The sequence below is a fragment of the Taurulus bubalis genome, assembly GCF_910589615.1.
Source record: "Taurulus bubalis genome assembly, chromosome: 4".
NCBI classification, from domain to species: domain Eukaryota; kingdom Metazoa; phylum Chordata; class Actinopteri; order Perciformes; family Cottidae; genus Taurulus; species Taurulus bubalis.
In genome coordinates, this window is record NC_136592.1 from 25,249,530 (window position 1) to 25,271,436 (window position 21,907).

At 40.9% G+C, this 21,907-nt stretch overlaps 1 protein-coding gene across 2 annotated transcripts in view; it reads left to right on the plus strand.

The window, feature by feature from the left end:
• Nucleotides 1–1,302: 1,302 nt before the first annotated feature.
• The window catches only part of trip4 (thyroid hormone receptor interactor 4), a 73,697-nt gene continuing 53,092 nt past the window's right edge, over nt 1,303–21,907 (plus strand). For both annotated transcript variants that reach the window (XM_079217021.1, XM_079217022.1), the window contains exons 1-11: nt 1,303–1,402; nt 2,293–2,474; nt 2,662–2,792; nt 2,998–3,216; nt 3,319–3,397; nt 3,488–3,593; nt 3,739–3,954; nt 4,044–4,173; nt 4,289–4,482; nt 4,620–4,744; nt 4,889–4,980. In XM_079217021.1, coding sequence (XP_079073147.1) covers nt 1,323–1,402; nt 2,293–2,474; nt 2,662–2,792; nt 2,998–3,216; nt 3,319–3,397; nt 3,488–3,593; nt 3,739–3,954; nt 4,044–4,173; nt 4,289–4,482; nt 4,620–4,744; nt 4,889–4,980 — 1,554 coding nt within the window. In that variant the 5' untranslated portion in view covers nt 1,303–1,322. The remainder of the gene's footprint in view (nt 1,403–2,292; nt 2,475–2,661; nt 2,793–2,997; nt 3,217–3,318; nt 3,398–3,487; nt 3,594–3,738; nt 3,955–4,043; nt 4,174–4,288; nt 4,483–4,619; nt 4,745–4,888; nt 4,981–21,907) is intronic.

The window sequence follows — 21,907 nt, forward strand, 5'->3', positions numbered from 1 at the left end:
CTGAGCAAGAAAGTTATTCCAACCAGTTACAGAAAATAGCCTTGAGACAAGAAATCCATATTTAAATAAATTAGAGCTCATATCACGTTCCCCATTCAATAAAATACATATTTGCTGTCTTTAAAGTAAATAGAATCTTATGATTGACTCACTCAAGACATCTCTGAAGAACATTTGCTGCTTTTTATGAATTGCCTGTGTGTGTCTGTGTGTGTATGTGTGTATATATATATATATATATATATATATATATATATATATATATATATATATATATATATATATATATATGACAATCATGGTTACTGTCTTTGTATTGCATGCTCTCAGTTTTTTTATTTACCATTGTATATATGATTCTTGCTTTTTTGGATATATATATATATATATATATATATATATATATATATATATATATATATATATATATATATATATATATATATACACAAGTACATACTGTATACAACAAAATACACCTAGAGTACTACTAGTAAAAATAATCATTATGCAGAATGACCTGTAGCTGTGTATTATATTATTGCATTATGATTATTGATACATTAAAGTGTCCATGACAGCTGGCAAATGTGGAGCTATTTTTAATTAATTTATAGACCGTTGAATAGCTTATATCATCATGATATATCCTAATATATTAGTTGATTTATATTTTGTATTAACAAAATGAGTATAATAATCAGAATCTGCAAAGTAACTAAAGCGGTCAAATAAATGTAGTCAAGTAAAAAGTATAATATTTACCTCCAAAATGTAGTGAAGTAGAAGTACAAAGTGTCTGAGAATGGAAATACTCAAGAAAAGAAGAAACCATAGAAGTTTTCACGAGACATTTTGAATTCTGGTGTAGAAAATACCAAATAATTTAGTACTTCAGCAAATAACGTTACTTTCAGGTCCTATCTGAATGCACCTGTATTTCACTGCATTACAAAACTGACACCTAGTGATTGAATTTAACAAGTACACCCTTCACTGATAAAAAGAAAAGAAAATGTGTACAGTTTCAGTCCGACTGAACTTGAGATATACATGATCGTACTTCCCTGACAAATTGTGTTTTATGTGAAGTCAAAGATGCTCTTTAGTTATTTATTAAACTGATATGATTAGAAGTTGTGGAACCTTTAATCCACAACATCCACAGCGTTTTCCCCCCGGATTGGTTTCTCTGCTGCCGCCCACGCAGCCGTTTTCATTGTGTGCGCATTTGTTATGTCTCCGACTGGAAACACGTACATCCAGTTTTGGTTTGTCTCGCTTACTCGCTACGTTTGATTTGGTCTCTTTAGTCGGTGAACATGTCCGAGGCCCTGTTGCAGTGGTGTGTGGACCAGTTACACCACAAGTTCGGGTTGGAGGCGTGTGAAGACATCGTCCAGTGAGTAACGTTTAAGAAAAATAGCGAAAAGAAACATGAATATGACGTCATTTGAAGTGCTGACAGCCAACAAGCTAACGTGTGCAAGTGAGCGAGTTAAAACATATAAAGCTAGCTAGCTCGTGCTGCAATGTCCTGTGTTCACGTTATCCAGTGTGATTAAATAAAATGTCTTCTATGTATCAATGAAGGTTATACGTGTGTTAAATGTACCGCTTTCCTTTAATACAGCTCAATAAGTTTGGCCTTACAGCAGTAAGAGTAACGGGGAGAAAGACAGGTGTGTTAGATGTTTACTAGCTGACAGTCAACCTGATCTTTCATTTCCTCACTCGCCTGTCACTCTGTTAAATCCACTTTTTTCTAAGTGACACATCGTGGGTGATGTAACTTTGTATCTCTGCTGCTTGTGTCGGATCAGATCAGGTTACGTTTGGTAATTTGCTTTGGTCATGAGCTATAAAGTTAGGACACTAGATTAAAAAACATAAACAAACAAAGCAAAGATTTTAAATAAACAGCCTGGCACATGAAAGACAAAATAATAAATATTGAAAAAAATTGAGGACAATAAAACAGATCTTCAATAGTGCTCTGTTGTACTTTCTACACATCAAAAAGAAACACAAACTAAGTCACTCACTAGTAACCATTTTATCAAAAAGAAAGAGAGGAAAATAAATACCTCACAAATTAGGCCTATTTAGGAATCCTTAAAGGTTTTGGGGAAATCCATAAAGCTATAAGTACCCAAAACTAAAACATAAACTGACCATTAAACACTGCTGGAAGCCACACATATAACAATGTGTATAGTAACACATTTAATGTTTTCTACACCCTTTGACAAAAAAAAACGTTATTGAATTAAATGGTATCGTTCTGTCTAGATACATTCTATCCATCGAAAATGCTGAAGAGATCGAGGAGTATGTGGGAGATCTCCTGCAGGGCACAGATGGGCGGAAAGGACAGTTCATCGATGAGTTCCTCAGCAGGTGGAAGAAGACTCAACGTCAGGCCACAGATACCTCAAGTCTTATCCTTCTCAAGGAATCTTTTTCATCACCAGGTAGGCAATGTCTGCCATTGAATGTATTTTGATTAAAATGTTACATAAAGGTACCTCCCAGCCATTAACAACCTGCCATACAACTACAATGTGAGGTACTTGGAAATGTAATTACCAAGATATCAAAATTGATCTCAAATGCGCTGTACACAGTCTTTGTCTAAAGTAATTTGCGCTCCTTTCCCAGAGTCGCAAGACATGACCAAAGACAGCCAGAAGAAGTCCAAACGCAAGGGCCGTAACAAACAGGAGGTGCTGACTGTGAGCCAAACAGAGCCTGAGCCAGAGGCAGTCAAAACCCCCATTGATCAGATGAGGGTGAGTACACATCAGCCCTAAACTTTTGTTCTACTATCACTTACTTTATGACAGTAGTTATCATGGTTTTAGTACAACAATGACACACCCCATTACGTTTATTTTTAAATGATCCATTTCATTTTGACAGTTGTGCTAGTTTGTTTACCTCATTTATTTATTCCTTCTATTCTTGTTCCCTCTCTTAATTGTTCTACTTGCTCAGGCCCAAGAAAACAGCTCTTCTTCTTCAACAAAGAAGAAGAGTAAGTTTGTCAATCTCTATGCTAAAGAGGGACAAGACAAGATGACCATCTTACTCCCGGGTCGACATGCCTGCGAGTGCCTTGCCCAAAAGCACAACCTTATAAACAACTGCATCACCTGTGGTCGCATCGTATGTGAGCAAGAGGGCTCAGGACCTTGCCTCTTCTGTGGAATCCTGGTACGTATGAGTTTTGAGTCCTTGGATTACTTTATTTTCAATCTACTTTGTGGGCTGGCAATCCATAGTATTCTTTACTCACTGAATGTTTTTCTGATTCAGGTCTGCACAAGAGAGGAACAGGAGATCCTGCAGCGAGACTCCAACAAAAGCCAGAAACTACGAAAGAAGCTGATGGGAGGTGAGGGGCAAAACTAGTCCAAATTATAAAACACAAAAATCTATAATTTTGTGGATCGATGGTATGAATTTGTTTCTATTTTGTTGACAGATGGTGGAGAAAGAGATTATCTCCCACACCAAGAGGCCAAGATGAAGGCTGGCTTGGAGAAGGCTTTGCAGCACAAAGAAAAACTGCTGGAATATGACAAGAATAGGTATCATAAAACATACAGTCCAAATAAAAGCTTCACAGTAGTAGATGCTGTGTATGCGATGTTCACACTTGAACAGGACATTTTGATTACTGCAGAAGGTAAGCGTAACACTTACCAATTTCTTTACCGCCCCCTCAAACTCCAGTGTCAGGAGAACGCAGGTTCTGGATGATGAGTCAGACTACTTTGCCACTGAATCCAATCAGTGGTTGTCACCCAACGAGCGAGAAAAGCTGAGGAAACAGGAAGAGGAGCTGAGAGAACTTCGCTATGCCTCTCGCAAGGACAGGAAGATCACGCTGGACTTTGCTGGCAGACAAGTGCTGGACGAAGGAAACAACCTCAACGAGTACTACAACAAGTGAGATAATCAGACTCCACCTGAATCAGGGTTGTAAGGGCAGTGTTGTGTAGTCGTGCTTAACACCATTTAAAACGCTTGCTATTCAGGTTGGATGAGACCCTCATGGCTATGAACAGTGACTCGACATCCAATTCCTCAATGTATTCTAAAAGACAAGGTGGAAGACAGACCCTTGGAGAGCTAGTCAACCCCAACATAATGCAGTCCGCACCAGAGGTAGGTCATTTCTGACAATTACACTGGGAGTAACAATGGTGTCACACTGTGGTACTTTTACACTCTACATTTGTATTCATTATGAAACTAAATTATGATTGAATGCACTTCCCAGTGGGTGGATGTTGGAGGCAGCAAAAGCAACAAGAGAAACCCGAAGCAGGGAACGAGCTCGGCAGAGGACAAGGGAGGAGCGGAACGTCGCAAGTTGCGGCTCCAAGACAAGGACTTGCAGGAGATGTCTGACGGGGGCTGGTGCCTCAGCATGCACCAACCGTGGGCCACACTGCTGGTCAAAGGCATCAAGAGGTCAGGAGCAAACTAAATCCCAAATGAGCTCTAAAAGATAAACCAAATTGCAGTTTTCACCTAAAGGCGGCAGTTTAAAACTCAGGAGTCGGGCCACTAAAAGCAGAGGTAACATTGCGGTTTGTTTGTGTCTGTAGGGTTGAGGGTCGAACTTGGTACACATCCCATCGGGGTCGTCTTTGGATCGCTGCTGCAGCCAAGACGGCCACTCCTCAGGAGATTGCTGAGGTGGAAGCGATGTACCGCCAAGTGTACAAGAAAGGTACACAACCTGTACACAGAAAATCAGGATATTGCGACTAAATACTTGGACGCCTTGCATGCAGCACTTTAATTAAAGTCATGTTGCTGCCACAAAGTCTGTTTTGACTGTGCAAGTGGATCTTTGCTCTTGTTTTATGTGCAGAGCCCAGGTTTCCGCAAGAATACCCCACCGGCTGCCTATTGGGCTGCGTCAACGTGACCGACTGCCTGCCTCAGGAGCAGTTCAGTGAGCAGGTCGGTAAAACATAATTCTTAGTTTAATGCCAGTACTAAAGTTCATTAAAAATCTACGCTAGTACAACTTGATTGAATTGCCGAACAAATCGGAGGTGTGTGTGGTAATTCAGGTCTGAAACTAGGCTGCGTGTAATCGTATGGTGACGTTATGGACAGAAAGACTTGAGTAAACATGTGAAATGATGCCACACCACCGCTGTGATTTGAAGGATTTTATTTTCTTGAGTTCCGTGTCAGTGTTTGGTTAATTTGTGATCCAAGTAAAAACAACACAAATCTGGCAAATATTTGTTATTTGCTTTCGGCTGACTTGAAGACTGTTGGACAGTGTTGCTGTTATTGTTTAGTGTATTTGACCTATTAGAATTCCCATCATCCTCCTTGTTGGCTTTTCTAGTCCTTGGAGGCAATGCTTAATACCCAATTCATTTTCATCATGTAATAGCATTGGAGTTGCAAGAATTGCATGAGATTCTGACACACAGACCTCTTGGAGAGTGCATTGTGATTTTATAGACATCCAGAGGCTTATGTATTCCAAGACGACGCCGTACGAGACAAAAAAAAACACAGCCAAAACACAGTCAATGTTGTCCACAGATAAGAATAAGAGTTTAAATTATTGATAATTAACCGACAGTTTTATGTGTTCGAGGGATGATCATGCATTTTCCTACAGCATTTCCCTTGTATGTTGGAAGTGTTACTGATTAACACTGTATTTGACTGTGTCAACCAATCATTTTGTGTGTAAAGATTGCAATATCTCCTCTTACCAGCAGAGGTCAGACTGTACTTTTTTTACCAGAGCAGTTTACAGTATTCCCCACTGAAGGCAGTATGCACCATAGCAACGATCACTGAAGCACAAACACAAGCCCTCATTATGCCAGTTACCTCCAACCAAAAGGGTTTATATATAGACATTACATTGGCATCAGCCAACTTTGTTTTTGCAGCATACATTCACAGCAAAAGGGCATATTTTATCTTGTAGTATTTTATAATTATACTCACAACATTGTCTAGCTGCAGGAGACATGAGCAAAGAAGGCCCTCGGAATACTACTAAATCAGCAGACTGCACTGCTACTTTCTATACTTTTCATTTTATGTCTTCCATGAACACTTCTAGTGAAACCCACCCTGAAGCAGAGTGTTACGAGGACTGTGGTTTGGCTCTGAATATGTGATGCGGCAAAGCATGGAGGTGCTCTGTTGGCAGTATTGCCAGTGCTGCCGATTTGTACTCATAAACCGTTAACTTGAGATTTTAACACCCAAATTGATTTAATTATTTGCAGTTGTACCAAGTATAAACTGTAAAATGCACCCCACTCCCCATTAAGCCACCATGTGTATACAGAGTCGCTCCCTCATTTGCCATCAATGGAACACATTTAACTTAATTACATTGCCATCCTCTTGCCTGTTTTGCCTCTGGCTTGGGGAGAGACTGTCTGAGGTCCACTAGTTTCTTTTATTTCTCCTCCCCAGTATAGTTCAGTAAATTATATGTTTGGTTAATCATTCCAGTTCCAATACGAATTGGTCAATTGTTATCAGCCATCAATGATATGATAACTAACTGTGCATATCTATTTTTAGCAAAATCGACAAAATCTCTAATCAAAGACACACCCTTATTTGATACGGTGTCAGTCATTTGTCATTATTTTTGACGTTGTACATAAACATCTACATGCTTTACTTGTCCTATCTCACAGAAACCTGCACATATACATATGAAAGAGTCTACAGTAAAACTGTATAAACAGGGAAATGTGTAAAACACTGAACAAACAGGCGCTAACCCTGCAAAGCTACCCTCATACACATGAACACATACACTTATATGCATTCATGAGATGATGAGATACCGAAACACATCACATTTGGAAACCACAGTTTTCTCTTCCAATTTCTTCCAATAAAAAACCATGGAAAGAGCAATGATCCCCTTTAAGGGCGTAGTTGCGTGTCCGTGAATCTCTGCACACATGTTTTAACATATGTGTCTTCCTACATAAAGACGGATGTCTTATTTGTCAGTGTTTGGGTGAAATCAGCTTTACAAATGTCTATTGCTACATGGTTTGCATTCTGACTGCTGGGACCTGTAAATCTAAGGGCTTTCCCCTTTTGTACTCTGTCCTCATTCTCTCCTCCACCACTCATTCCACCCAGGGCTGTAAAATCATGTTTGCAGGCAGTGTGACTGCCCTTTCATCCTGTGAAAGGGTGTGTGTGTGTGTGTGTGTGTGTGTGTGTGTGTGTGTGTGCGTGTGCGTGTGTGTGTGTGCGTGTGTGTGTCCACTTGCACAGAGCAGCCATAAATAACACCCCCACCCAACACAAGGCCCCTCAGAAAAAAGGAAAAGAAAGGCAGGCAGATGTAGAAAATTGTGAAGCAAGCAGAGAAGAACAACGGTGCCAAAGACATAACGTTGGTGCTGAACAGTTGGTTGGTGCTTATTCCAGTCACCATTTTGGAAAATAAAGCAGAGACTGTTTGCTGCTTTGGCATTTTAAGCTTCCTTCCTTTTATGAAGGCAGAGGAGTGCATGTTGTTTGATTGCATAGTAGCACACAGCTGAGCTGCTGGGCTGGGGGAGTGGGTGAGGTGTAGGATTTACTGCCCTGTGCTGGCAGTTGTGGGTGGTTAAAAGGGGGCGGGTGAATGACAGACAGCCATTATTCTTCAAGCTCTTCTAAATCTGCCCCTAGTGATGTATAAAATAATAGAAAATGGAATGTGGGTGGATCAGGAGAGCGTGTGAGAAACACTATGAATGCAATAAATGCGGTAAATGTAAATATTTGAATATCACCGCTCCAGTGTGATAGCAGTCATTCCCCTGTCGGGGCGCTGTTGGACAAAGCAACATCACAAACCTAATACCCTGTTGACAGACATTGGAGAAAGACCACCCCAGGCTGTGCAGGATTTCCATCTGCTTGACTTGGACCAGTTCTTCCCCTCATTAGAAACTGACTGGTGTATTGATCCCCCCCACCCCCCATAATCTCTCACTCCTCCCCAACTCCCCAGCTCCCGTTCTACTGATAATTGGCCAGCCATTATGATCTGTGCTCTGTCTCTCAACCCCAACCCTCCCCCCACCCCCCCAGTGCTCACTCGGCAATGGGTGAAGATGTACGCCTGACCTGCAGACTGCAGAAGGCAGGGGGACGCTGGGGAGAAAGGCACTTGTGTTGCAGATTTTAGCTGGAGGAGGCAGAGCGAGATAATTAAAAAGGATGAGCACAGAGCCTCGGCCAAGCTAAGCAGGTTTATGGGTGGCGGATAGGCTGCAGATGGTTAACTTTACACATACAAATGGCATGCAGCTGTCCAATGTTTTAAAACTGCACATAAAATGAAACACAAGTATGTTTTGAGAACAACATTTATCTGCACGTGCACATACCCGCTCTCAGTCTACAAAATGGTTCACAGCCCAGGCGAAGGCACATCACACCCCACACAGAGCTTGAATCGCGCCATCAACTCACTCCTGTGGTGGCAAAATTGATTGGATCAATCCACACTCTAAATAAGGGTCTGATTTATTCCTCTGTTGCAAAGACCATATCGCCAGCTGCAGAGCCACACGTCTTGGTGAATACTAGTCAGAGGTCTAGTCTTTTGGACAGGCGTGCCGAGAGCGAGACCAGTCGCTGTTCAGAGCGGTATTGATTCTTATGAAATGACTACGAGGGCAAGAAAGCAAAGGGTGTGTGTGTGCGTGTGCGTGTGCGTGTGCACTATCTAATCCAAGGACGCTATGAATTCCCAGATGATGAAATGTTGACACAGTAATGCAATATTGGAAGTTTCCACATTCACAGAGGTTTTTGAACAGCAATGCGGCCCAGTGTTTCCCAGATAAGCATGTTTTATTAACCTCGGCTCTATTGAAGGCTGACATACAGCAGGTCCCCTGGCACTTATGCATATCTGAGAGACGTGCCTTGTACCAGATTGTTTATAGCCATGGTCTCAAACCGGTCTAAGAGTGGCTGGATTCCATTTATCTGTAAAGCGCTCAGATCTGGGTCGAATATCCCCTTAATCGTGTTTAAATACTCAAGATTCTTCCATGTTATTTGCAGTGAAGGCAAAATACTTGTTTTATCCATTCAAGCCTTCTCCTGCATTGTTTGGGCATTAATACGGCATGTATCAACTTTGTCTGCATATATGTAACACAATATCATCTGTATAGTATACGTATGTAATCTTCCGCATACAATATGTGTATGTAACTGCATCATCTGCGTATTATAAGTAGACCCAGGCTTCCAATTGTTTAGCAACCATGTGAGTTGGTTCTTACTGCATTAAGTTAATGCATATTTTCATATCATTTTTGAGTTTTGCAACGTCTTCATGTTCCCTTTTAAGCTTGTTAACCAAACCAGAACTGAGGGACTGTTTTCTTTGCTGGTTGTTTGGCACCTGGAGAGCGTGTTTGCTTACTTTGTACTACTATTTTAAGTAAGTGGACATTCTCTATGAGAGTTTGTTTTTTCGGCTTTCTTAAGATTAAAAAAACTGTCCTTTTAATCTTGGGTACCGGGTGCAGATTCCCGTATATCTGTGTCTGAGATCTTCTCAAATATTCACTTTAAGTTGACGTTTTAGGTTGCTGTCACTTTCCTAAACTGTCAAAGTAGAGAATATCTTTCAACTTCGTGACAGGGCCGAGCAGAGAGTGCAGTTTTTCACCACGAAAGGCTTCAAGGGTTCAATACCTCTTTTTACACCCTCGGTGACTATGATGTCTGTATCTTTAGGCACGAGGTGCCAATTCTTCTGATCATCAGCTAGAACTGAAAAGACGACGTGCCGCTGTTCCTCAAATCTCTCGACGATTTCATACGCTGAGTCCCAGCGTGTGGGCTAATTACGGATCACTTTGTGTTCGGGCAGTTGCTAATTTTGTGGTTTCTTCCTCAGCTGTCGGACCGTCATTGGTGGACTGCTGAAAGCAGATACTGTCGTTCTCCACCTCGACAGCGCTCCAGACACATGATCTATATACTCGGGCCCCAGTTAATGACTCGGTGCATGTTGCGCCCAAAGCAAAGGACCCATGTGGAGTTCTTCTGAAAGGCTTTCTTGTTTGCTGAGGCATTATCAGTGGTAATACCAGCCATATTTGGCATGTCCAGCTTTCATGTTGCGTTTGCTATGGTTGTCTGAACCCAGGTTTCTCAACAGTACGCACAGGGGCCACATTCCATTCATATGTATTCTGCTGCAACCCGGGAACGTTTCTTAGCCTCATTTGAGTTTGCATCATACAGCTGGTAGGGCGGTTGGTGAGTTGGTCTTTTTTTGTATGTTGATTTTCCTCCGCTTCTCTCTGGAACTATAAGAGAAATATCACACTTTTTTTTTTTGGAAAACATTTGCTTTTTTATCTTTAGATTAGGACCTTTTAAAAATAAATAATGATATGAAGTTAAGCAGCGTTTAAGTAAATTTACTTTTGACCAAAGTCAACGTATTTTCCTGTCAACTGAAACGCCTAAATGACCTGACATCAATACCAACGCAAACATTTCACCAGAACGAATGAGACGAGTGACTCATTCACACAGCAGCGCTGGGAGTCGAGTTATTGAGTTATAAGAAGTGAGAAAGCGCAGCTGGTACGGATGTATCTATACTGTGGGAAATGAGTAATGAAACCATTTCAAATATTCAGAATGAATATATTTGTTATTCCATACAGTGTATATCACAGTATCATTTGTTTACAGTATGTAACGTTAATCTTAATACGGTTTCATCTGCATACAGTTTATGAACATAAGTGTCATCTGTTCTGCTAGATACGGGAACATTTAAAACTTTAAATGCAACCAATGAAATGGAGCTTGCAATGTCTTTTCTAATAGAGTATATTTGGCTTCACATATATTTTGATGATGCAATCATTGTCTTGTCAGGATTGGATATGACATTTGAAATAAGAAGTTGCTAATTCAGTTAAATATTTCTTGACCAAGCCAAACTGCACTGATTGGAGCATCGTTTTCATTTAAATCATAAATCAGTGTCACTGTTTCTATTATCTCAGTCATTGCATCATTGCTCAGATGCCTATATTGTACTTTTTTCTTTTTAAGCTCCAGTTAATTCTTCGTTTTTTTTCTTTCCGCTTCTTCGTGAGTTCATATTGAACCCCATTGTTGCAGAATATACTGTACATCCGATACTATACTGCAGCTCCGTAGATGTATGCACACCAGCACATGTCAGATAACAGTAACCATAGGCTTGTGACACATCACATAGCTGCAAGCTTAGCCACTTATCTGTTAAAATAAGTGCTGCTTTCTGTGGAATTCCATCTGTGCAAGCTCTCCCTCTGACCTCCAGAGTGGAGCTCCCAGTCTTGTTAGGCCGGCTGGAAGCCCGGACTGATGCCTGCGTTTCCTTGTGTGGTAATGTGATATTTATATGCTGAAAGCCTTCCTGCGAGCATGCCACACACACACACACACACACACACTCACACTCACACTCTCAGGATATATTGGAGGCAATCCAAAGAAAGGTGAATTGGTCGATGCTATTTATTCTTCCCCGTTTTCCTCTGTAACGTTGCTCAAATCCATAGCAGTGGCTGCTCCCCTCTCTTCTTCCTCTCTTCCCCCTACATCATTCCATCTTCATATTCCCCCCACACACACTTTCTCTCTCACAGTATGTCTTACAAGTCCGGCCTGTGAAATTCGACGTGTTCGTGGAGAAGCCAGATTATGCCCGGTGAACATATGTGCACATTTGCACGCAACTATAGATCGTTCTCTCTGCTATCTCTTTCTGTGCAACCCTCTTTGACACACACACACACACACACACACACACACACACACTCTCGCATTCCTTCTCTTCCTCCCTTTTTTCTTGCTGGGCAGTTTGCCATGACAGAGAGGTCAGACATCATGTGATTCTGCAGTGGTGTGGAGAATGCATTCAGCCCAGAGTCCCCAGGCACCAGATGACAACCAACCAAACCTCAGTCACAGGTTTTCAACAGCATGAAAAATACATAGAACCATCTGCCAGACTTGAAATGGTCTGCTACACTGTTAAGAATTTCACTGCTGTCCTTAAACCACTTCTTTGAACGGCACACAGTTCCTGCGGTTGAGGGAACTGTCAGTGAAGCCCCCGATATTATCTCACTTCCATTTGGTTCTGCTCATTTAATAGGACTTGTTCCTCTCGCTGTACGCTGATCACAGGGACTTGAAACAAAGATAAAGGCAATACAAGTTATTTCAGGCAGCTTCCCTTTGATGGTCTGAAGGACAGCATTGTTGATGAAAATAGGTTAGATTCAAAGAGAGGTAACTGAATACCACACTGTATGGAGCGTTAGACTGAATGCTAAACAGGTTCAAAATCTTTGTTCTTTATCCTGGAAAAAAAAAAGATAAATAATGCTCTTTTAAGTCAGACCTCTTCCACAAATTACTTGTGTTCTTTTCTGAACTGGAAAAAAATATTGCTCAAGTCATAGTCATTACTCCAGGACAGTCCTTTAGAGCATACACATAAACATAAACCTGCAGATGCTCATAATGTCACAGAGTTGACTTACATTATTGAATATTCCAGAAGACGAGCTATGGAAGCTTCAGAGTTAACCAGAAGATCTCATGTCAAGACATTACCAGACATTACATTTCGTTAGCAGGTTTAGTTAGAATGCATTCAAGATTTTTTTTGGCAATTCCCAAATAGGACCTGTTATGCAGCTACAATTGCAGCAACAACATATTTTAAAATACTCATATCAGTATTAGATTGATAAACGTCCAAAGGACTTCATTCTACCATAATGTATTATGGATGCATATGTGTAATGTACCACATATAAAATAAATAGAACAGATCTACAAGAGAAGTACCTCCATCACAATTATTACTTTCATGTTTGTTTACCCGGTTTTTTTTTTTAGCTTCCCTGCTACCATTTGATTCTTGTGATTGCTGGCTCATTTGAATGATGGATATAACATGTACAGAAGAAATGGGGAAGGATAAAGTATGTCTAGCTGTTGCTGTTTTTTAAATAGGTATATTTGCAATTCTTTTATGTCCCAGCAGATGAAACTGGAACATCCTTTTCTTTATTTTTAGCTTATGGAACAGTCGTCTGTTTCACAGTTTGTGCTCTCTTTGAAATAATGGCCTCGGCTGTGTTAAACAATGTTTGCATAAAAAAAAAGGAAAAATGAGACCTCTGCAGATTTTATTGTTGTGATCTATTTAGTGCCTTGCCACAGGCAAACTTCAACCCCCCACAATGAGCTTTAATGAAGCATAGAATCAATATGTTTGACATTTATCTCCCTTCTCCACATCTGGTGTTTGTTGTTGATGCCCCAAGATGGCTCCTCATGAGGCTAGTGCCTGTGCCAGTTCTCTGTTTTTGGAATGAGGAAAAGAATGAAGGTTGCGTGGCGGCAGTCGGTAAGTATACTTCATACGCAGAGTCAGTGTGCGACCGCGTTTCCCTGCCACGGTGTACTCTGGAATTGGAAGAGCTCTCAATTTAATCATCATTCTTAACGCCTGCTCCCATCCAAATGTGAGGACAGACATTACTTCACTCATTACCTCAAGCTGATTTTGAGTGGTTTTGCCAGCATTCCCCAGGCATGCCTAAGCAATTGCTTTATGTCACACAAGCCTCTGTGTGTGTGCGTGCACGTGTGTGTGTGCGCGTGTGTGTTCATTTGAGGAAAGATCTTTATCCAGCCAGGCCCCGACCCAGCAGCAGTATAACCACAAGTATCTCTCCTAGAGAGGGAGAACCGGAGAGACAGAGAGCGAGAGACTCTCTGCCACTGCAGGGTCAGAGATTACAAACTCAATTGTACTCTGCTGGATGACATGTCTGCTCAGCAACTTCCTGCTGGCGACATCAGAGGGAAGGAAAGTATGGAGGAAGAGGGGGAGGTGAGGAAGACATTCCTCGCTTCCAGTGCCATTAATCTTTCTTTCTTTGAGTGCAGCAAAGTAAGAAAAAAGGCCCATCAAGCCAGTGATTTATTCCCACATTTTAATCACTGGAAAAACTAAAGAAAACTTTAAAATGAATAACATAATACAACCCGTGAATAGATTGGAAATTATTCTCTTGAATCTGAATTTCTTGTTACTCTTTCATCTGTATATGCCCTTCTGATATTTCATTTTTAAATTTGATTTATTTGAGATGGGACAATCATGCTCATTAACAGTAATATTGCTGATTACTGATGTTTATCACTGTGTCATTCCAGTTGGCCGATACCATTCACCGTTTGTTTCCTTATTTAAAAAAAGCTTTACAGATTTCCCCAACATAACAGAGTCTGTCAAGTCTTTTCCACATCCGTCTGTTACACAGGTTGTTATCAGGGTTCGAGGTAATTGATTGCATTATGACTTGCTGTGCACTAGTATGATAAGCCACCACATCAAGCCTTCAAAAGTTTGGATCAGCTTTTGGATCATGGAGCAGCTTGAATATATATTTTTTTATGTTCCCAGTTTTTTTTAAGCCTGTTGCAATTATTACATTAGTGTCTGATCGTGATTATTTTAGGCTGAACAGCTTTGTTTTCCATAATCGTTGGATTTTATGACCAAGGGAATTTTAAGAAATTCCGCAAAGAAAATTAATTTGGTGCATTTTCATTCGCTGAGCAAGTAAAGTGTTGACAAGGTTCTGATGTCAGGAAAAAAAAAAAAAAACTTGGCTGTCTAGATCTCACTGCTGTTGGACAGGTTCTTCTGTTGCATCTCATGGGACCATTTTTCTTGTTTTCCGAAGCAAGATGATGACAGAGAGGTGCTGATAACGGCTCTTTATATTTATAGCAGAGTCATTGCAGCAGTGCGTTTGTCAGCTCTGTTCAAAGTTATGGTGGAGATCACTTACAGACACGTGATCCCAGAAGGTTTTCACCTTCACAAGAGAACGAGAGCAGAACCAACATTGAAGTGTTCGCCGCGGTCATTCGACTGGTTCAAAAGAACATTGTGCTTGTTCTACGTCGTTGTGGTGACTTCTATGCCACGTAGCTACTGAAAGTATGCACATTCTGCTTTTTGCGTATTAATGTTTGTAACGGTGTTGTTCCTTAATTTCATGGTCTTCTGTCTCGTCCACCAGATGATGGCACAAGCTCTAGTGCTTGTATGTTACCACAATATATAGAACAAGAACAACTTAAATAAGTGATACAGAAGTAGCTTGGTATATATTGTTGATTTTATTAAATTAAATCAATGGAAATGTACATTATGCTTATTATGCATGAACATTATCCAGTATAACAAACACCAGGTGGCTTTTTATTTGATAAAATATGATAATGGACTTATACTCATACTAAATTTCAGCCTCACCTGATAATAAGTAACCACCAGTGGAATGGAGAAAAATGGAGAAATCCATGCGACTGGCAACATGTTCCTCCGTTCATCTGTTTGGAGAAACGCATTAATGGGATCTTTCAAGAGGTTGAGTCCACAAGCTGCTCGCTAGGTGCTGCCAGCTGTTGTCGTGGGCATCAAGTGTTTTTTTTTTTGAAGATCACTATTGCCTTTTATAAATGGTCTGACTTGTTTTGTTACCGATTTACGAGCAGAGACTTCCAGATTGAATCAAATTCTACAGCCAAAATAAAGTTTTCCCTCTGATGTTTGATCTTGTTATTCAAAGCACCAGATGTGTGTACTGTAAACCACTGTTTCACCTGTTGTATTTATTAGAACGTCACATTGTTCTTGGCTCACCGTCCGTGACAGATGTGTTCACACGGCGTATCTTGAGTTCGGGATCTTTTGTCCGTTAAAACGGTGGCTGGGTGTCACACTCACCGTTCAGCTGAATGTTGTTGTTTGTCTTCAGTGTATGAGCCCCATTAGTCCCACTCAGTAAATGTCTTAATTAGGGGAGTGTGCCTTGCTATGAGTTGCTGTCGATTTTAATGGCAGGAGGAGTGTGATCATTATTTTCAATGAGGCTCCAGTGATACGCGCTGAGGGAAGCCGTTAATTCACAGTCTTCCCCGTGTACGCCAGGTACCTGCTTGTGATTAAGCAGAATAAACATCACATCTGATCCGCTTTTTCTTCCTTTTGTGTCGTGAAGTCTCGATGCCGTGTCTGTGCCTTCAACTCGTTTTGGAGCTGAAGGGCGGTAACATGAAGTTAGAGCTGATTATTTGCTAAGGGCATAATAACATTTTTATAAACAGCTAGAAATACAATGTACTAGGGCTGTGCGGTATACCGGTTTCAGTTTTCCGTACGGTATGAATTTTTCATATACCGTCAGGTCGCCGCTGTTTGGCATGCAACAACGTTTAATGTTCACTGAAGAATGACAATAGTCGTTACGGCCGCGCATGCGCCACTAGTATCAAGGGATTCCCCTGGGTCCTAAATCCCTCCCTATTTAGCTCCCTATGTACCAATCAAAACAGCTGCTGGCCAGTTGCGAGCGAGTGGTGAATAACGATGGCGGTGACGGTCCTTTTCGGCGTCAATAAATACCGTGATATACCGTGAAACCGCCAGAATCTTACAAAATACCGTGATATGAATTATATGATATGATATGAATGGCCATACCACCCAGCCCTACAATGTACTATACACGTACATATGTGTATGCGTATGTGTACGTGTGTGTGTACATTTAACATAATATGCTATTGAGTCATTAAAAAAAATATTGGCATCATTAAAATGGATAACAAGAATCAATAAGGAATTTGCAGTCTTACTCCATTCGCTGCCAGCTGCCACTATTTCATCCCTTTGCTGTATTTAGTCAAATTTCTTGACGCACACAGTGCACGGACTCTTTCGCCATGGTCCACTGGGCAAGCTTCCATCAAATGCTTTGGCAGGCTGTGCGTGTGTGTGAAGTAGAGTATTGATTTGCATGCAACATCATTTTCTTTCCCTCTCAAATTTCTGGCGGTCAGTGTACCAGAATAAGATTCAGCATAATTAGTTGAATAATGCTGGCACTTCACATATCTTTTAACTAAGCGTTGCCTGCGCCGGCCGGGTGTTTAAGACACATCGGCACGTTATCGCAGATGAACTGCGTCCTTGGTCGTGCTGTGGAAGAACACATATTTATTTTCTCTCTGAAGCTTGACCCGTCTCATCAATCACTTTGGGTCCAGACATCACTGTATTACTATTAGAGTAGTCCTCTCCTCGCAAACACCAGTTCAGAAAGCCATGTGAGAGGCTATTTGGTGTTTATAAGATAGATATAGATAGATGTATAATTGATTCATCCCATGGGGGAAATTTGTTTGTGGCAGCAGTAAGCAAAGTTACATAGACGACACAAACGTATTAGACAGTTGGGTAAGACAAAATAATTATATTTAGGCACATATTTGTGCTTTATACAAGGAGAAAAGAATATGTTGTGTTTTAGAACGCATAACTAGTATTCGTGCTTGTGTCGCAACTGACCGCTGTCCAATCGTGTTAGCAATTAAAACATTTCATCTCATGCCGAAGCGGTGTGAATTGAACTGTACTTAAAGAGATACTTGGCATTTGAAGAGTTCAGAGGACGCTTCACTGAATCCCTTTCTGCGTCTGATCAGATTTCACTCAGAGCTGCTTCTTCCTTCTTCTTTTTTTTTCTGCCTCTGTTTGGAATCAAGTACCCGTTTACTTTGATTTTCAAGATGTTAATTGAGGAGCAGTTGTCGTACTTCATTTCCTGAAGGTCTTCATTGTTCGGAGATCATTCAGGACTGTATTAGTGTGAGGAAATATCCATGAAATCCGAAAAATATTTGACAAGTATAAAATTGAAAAGGAAGTGTAAAGAGCTTTTATCCAACACCTTCTGTTGAACAGTTCACTGTGTTCTCCCTTGGAACGTATCAGTCGGATCATCTTATCTATTGTAAGCTGGAGCACTAACCCATGGGCTTAGAGAAACCTAAAACCTGCCTTTGATAATAATCAAGGGACAGCCTTCCTTCTGTGCTCCTTTCTCAAGCCGTCTCGGGAGAAGGAGGGAAGAGACGCTTGTTTCCCACAGAGGCTGAGTGAACACAGATGGGGGGGTTGGGCTGTACCCCAGGATATCAAAGCAAATATTCACCTTAAGAGACAGACATGTTCATAAACTCCCCCGTCCTTCTCCAGTTCCACATTATGAAATCAAATGCCCACCGTGAAGTGGTTTGTTACCCGACTTAAAATACGAGCCTCTCTGCTGACAGCACCGGCGTTAAGGAGAGCTGGATTTGTGGCATCGATAAAAGCAGATTGTGGTGGAAAATAAGTAGTTTTAATGCCTCAGATTCCCTGGAACTTTTTCTTTGAAGTTGAGGTTTGAAAGCAGACATGGTAATTGTCTCGTGTGTGTGTGTGTGTGTGTGTGTGTGTGTGTGTGTGTGTGTGTGTGTGTGTGTGTGTGTGTGTGTGTGTGTGTGTGTGTGTACTAAGTGGAAGGGTTTGACTGTGTGTGATTTTCTATAATTTGCAGTGTGGTTGTCTGATACTTCCACACGAGTATAAAAATAACATCTACTTATTTTTGCTATTTGTAACTTCCGAACCAGTTTATTAAACATCACATCATATTTTCTCACCATCTCTGTGTTTTTGAAATTGTTGCAAAATGACGCCGCCCATTAGAAACCCGTGTTTTTAGATTTTAAGAGTCCAGAACTCGTCAAACAGAAGCTTAACTGTGAGTACAAGAGGAAACCCTGCGCCTTGGAAAGTTCCAGCAGTTCGCTTGTTGAGTCTTAACAAAATACTGTCTGACTGTTGTGAGGCAGGCTTGTTTTCTTCTTGCCTGAGGGCCACTGCAGGAGGTGAAGTCATAAACATGGCTGTGAAAGTGGAACTGAGCTAAGCAAGGAAGTCTGTGTGAATCTCCCTGCAAAAACATATGACTTCACTACACCTGTCAGCACTAGTGCTGGCTAAAGGGCTCATGTGTGGCTTGCTTTTTAACTAGTTTTTTTCTTTTTCTGAATTGGTATGCTTATGAAGCAGCGGAGTAGCGGAATTAATTTAGTACCTCTGTCTCACAAGGAATTTTAATAGTGGAATGGTTGGCTGGTGGCTGGCTTGTAGTCATTTACATGAAGACAATAATTGCTCAATTGCTGACACACAGTTGGTTCTTGAACTAAACACCACGGTACAAATACACCAAGGTATCATAGTTAATATCAGTTATTCCTGTCGAGATTCCTCACTTGGTAGTTAACGTTATTGTCACATTGGAGTGATGGTTTGAAGAAAGAAAAAAAAGACTAATTTATCTCAAAGTACGAACTTACATTGTTTTTTTTTTAGGTACAAGCGACCTATGTAGGCTTGTACTTTGAGAGTAATTATAAACTTACACATGTTTTTAAATTGGGGTTTTACTTTTGTCAGTGCAAAATATGTGACTTGACCTTTTTTAGTTGTACCGAAACAGGGAGCAATTTCTCTGCAGAGGAAATGTGTGTTTTTTTTCTTCTTTTCTTTCTTCCAGTTGAGCTGACTCTGTGGCAGTAATTGGGAAATCGTGGCCCCGGATGCTGAGCTTCTAATAATGAGACATGTCTCTCGTTGGGTTGAGGGTATTAATAATGTACGGAATTCAGGAGCCAGCGTTGGACACTCCTAGATAATTAATGTTCACTCTCCAAACTTGACACCAGTTGATTCTGTAGGTGAAGGAGTGTGCTCAATTTTTAATCATCACCGTGCAACCCAGTCTGTCTGAGCTCTAAAGGAAGAGACAAAGTGGGCTTCACTAGCTGCCTGTTTAGAAGGATAAGATTAGCGCTGCTTTGGGTTCATGGCACCAGTGTGATCCAAAGCCTCTGTCCATACAGGCTGAGGGCACATATGTTTGCACCTTTTGCCTCCAGTTTTAAAGGGGTTGTTAAAGGTGTCTGACAAAACGTCGGCCATGTGGACGTCCCTGCAGCTAAAGATACAAATTGCAATTAATAATAAAAGGTTACTTGTAACATGTAAAAGCAACGGATGTGTATAACTCTTCCCTATATTTTCATGATTCGTTATTCTTCCAGTTATGTTCTTAATTAATCATATCAGACAATTGTGGCCATCATGCTTTACTAAAGCCCAGAGTAACTTCTTAGGATCTCATGTATGGTCCAACCAATAAAATAAAAATTTCCGATATTTGATTTACTATCACATCAGACAAATACAAAGCAGCAAATTCTCCCACATGAGAAGCTCAGACTAAGGAAGGATTGGGCATTGTAAATGGAATTTATGCTTGAAAAACGACTTTAAAATGATCAATCAATTATTAAAATAGTTGTTGATTAAATGTTCGGCTTATCGGCTAATTGATCTAATGTTCTGGCCAGATTTACACGCATGATGTAGTTTTCCTGTTTGCCAGAGATGCTGTTTACTGTTTATTCTCTTTGTTACCATAAAAAAACAGTCGCCTAAATTATTCTATCCACCTGAGCTGCTCTTTGAATATCTATCGAGTTACCTTGACCATTTCTGACTTAGCAATCAGTCTAGAATCTCTGATACACAGATAAACAATGATGAGCACAGTGGTTTTATTAAATATTATGCAAATGAAACTGTGCAAGTTTAAGTAAGGTTGGAAAGATCTGAAACCAAAATGGGCTTTAAACTAAGTGATATTGCATTGATGAATACAGTAAATTACAACATGAGTGCTTGGACTACATGCGCTGGCGTGGCAGGTATGATAAATTCTTCCAATTTAGCTTTTAACGCCACGTCTGCCATCAGCACAACACCATAGAGAGATATTCACTTACGGCTGCTGCTCGTTTTCCCGTTTGAATGGAAAACGCTGTTCTCACTGTTTCATTCATTCTGATCAACCCTTCTTTGCCGCCTTTCATGACGATGAGCCGCTCTTAATGAAACTCAACACTTCCTGCAGATGTTTCAAAGTAAATGTGACGTGAAAAGATTATTTCTCGTGAACTGCTGGAAGGCCTTTGATGTGAAACAGATGGAGGAACGAGTTTGCATTGCAGTGTTAAACAGCAGATGGGAGGAAATCAAGAAATCAAGCCCATCTTTCATAATAGCCATTCCCAAATAAATGAACAATCTGTGCTGTAACAATACGTTTCCTCACCGAGATAGAGACTTAAAATTCGTAAAAAATGTACGGTGCTGGCTTTAAGTATTAAGTCGTCACAACTTTGCCATGAGACGTAACCTGAATGTGAAATGATACATGAGACACATTTGTCTTAACACAGCCATTCAAGACATGTGCATTAACACTGTTACAACTTACACAATGATGGGTTTAAACAAGTAAATATCAATGTATGGGATCAGTAAACAAGACTAATCGACTCTTAATGAGAGGATGTCGGCTGCAGTTCAATTTGTGATGTAGATTGTGTTGTTTTGAAGCCATCAAATCTAAAACATACATGATACATACATACATGGACAATATGCTCGCTGGCCACCTGTGCTGTCTGCGTGCGCTCTCGCCCTGTGCAGCGATGGAAAAACTAATTGTACACTTACAGCGGAGCGTGCAAAAAGGCTGAGAGGCAGCTCCAGTGCCGTATTTCCTGAGGGCAGCTGCATTTGTTTGAGGGCTGATGAATGCCAGAAACCGGCTTGTGTTGTTTGGTGACCACAGTACATTACAGAACGATTGGCGAACGCTTGCCTTTGCATACGGTTCCCAACAACACCCTTTCACCTCCCACATGTAACCCCTAGCTCGGAGACAACCCATCTGTTTCTCCATTCCCAGGGTGAAACCAGCCCTGACAGATCTGGCTAAGCAGTGTTTCTCAAGTGTCCTTTCTGGGAAGACACCGTTGGCTTTGTGCAGTTCCCTATCGATCAGAA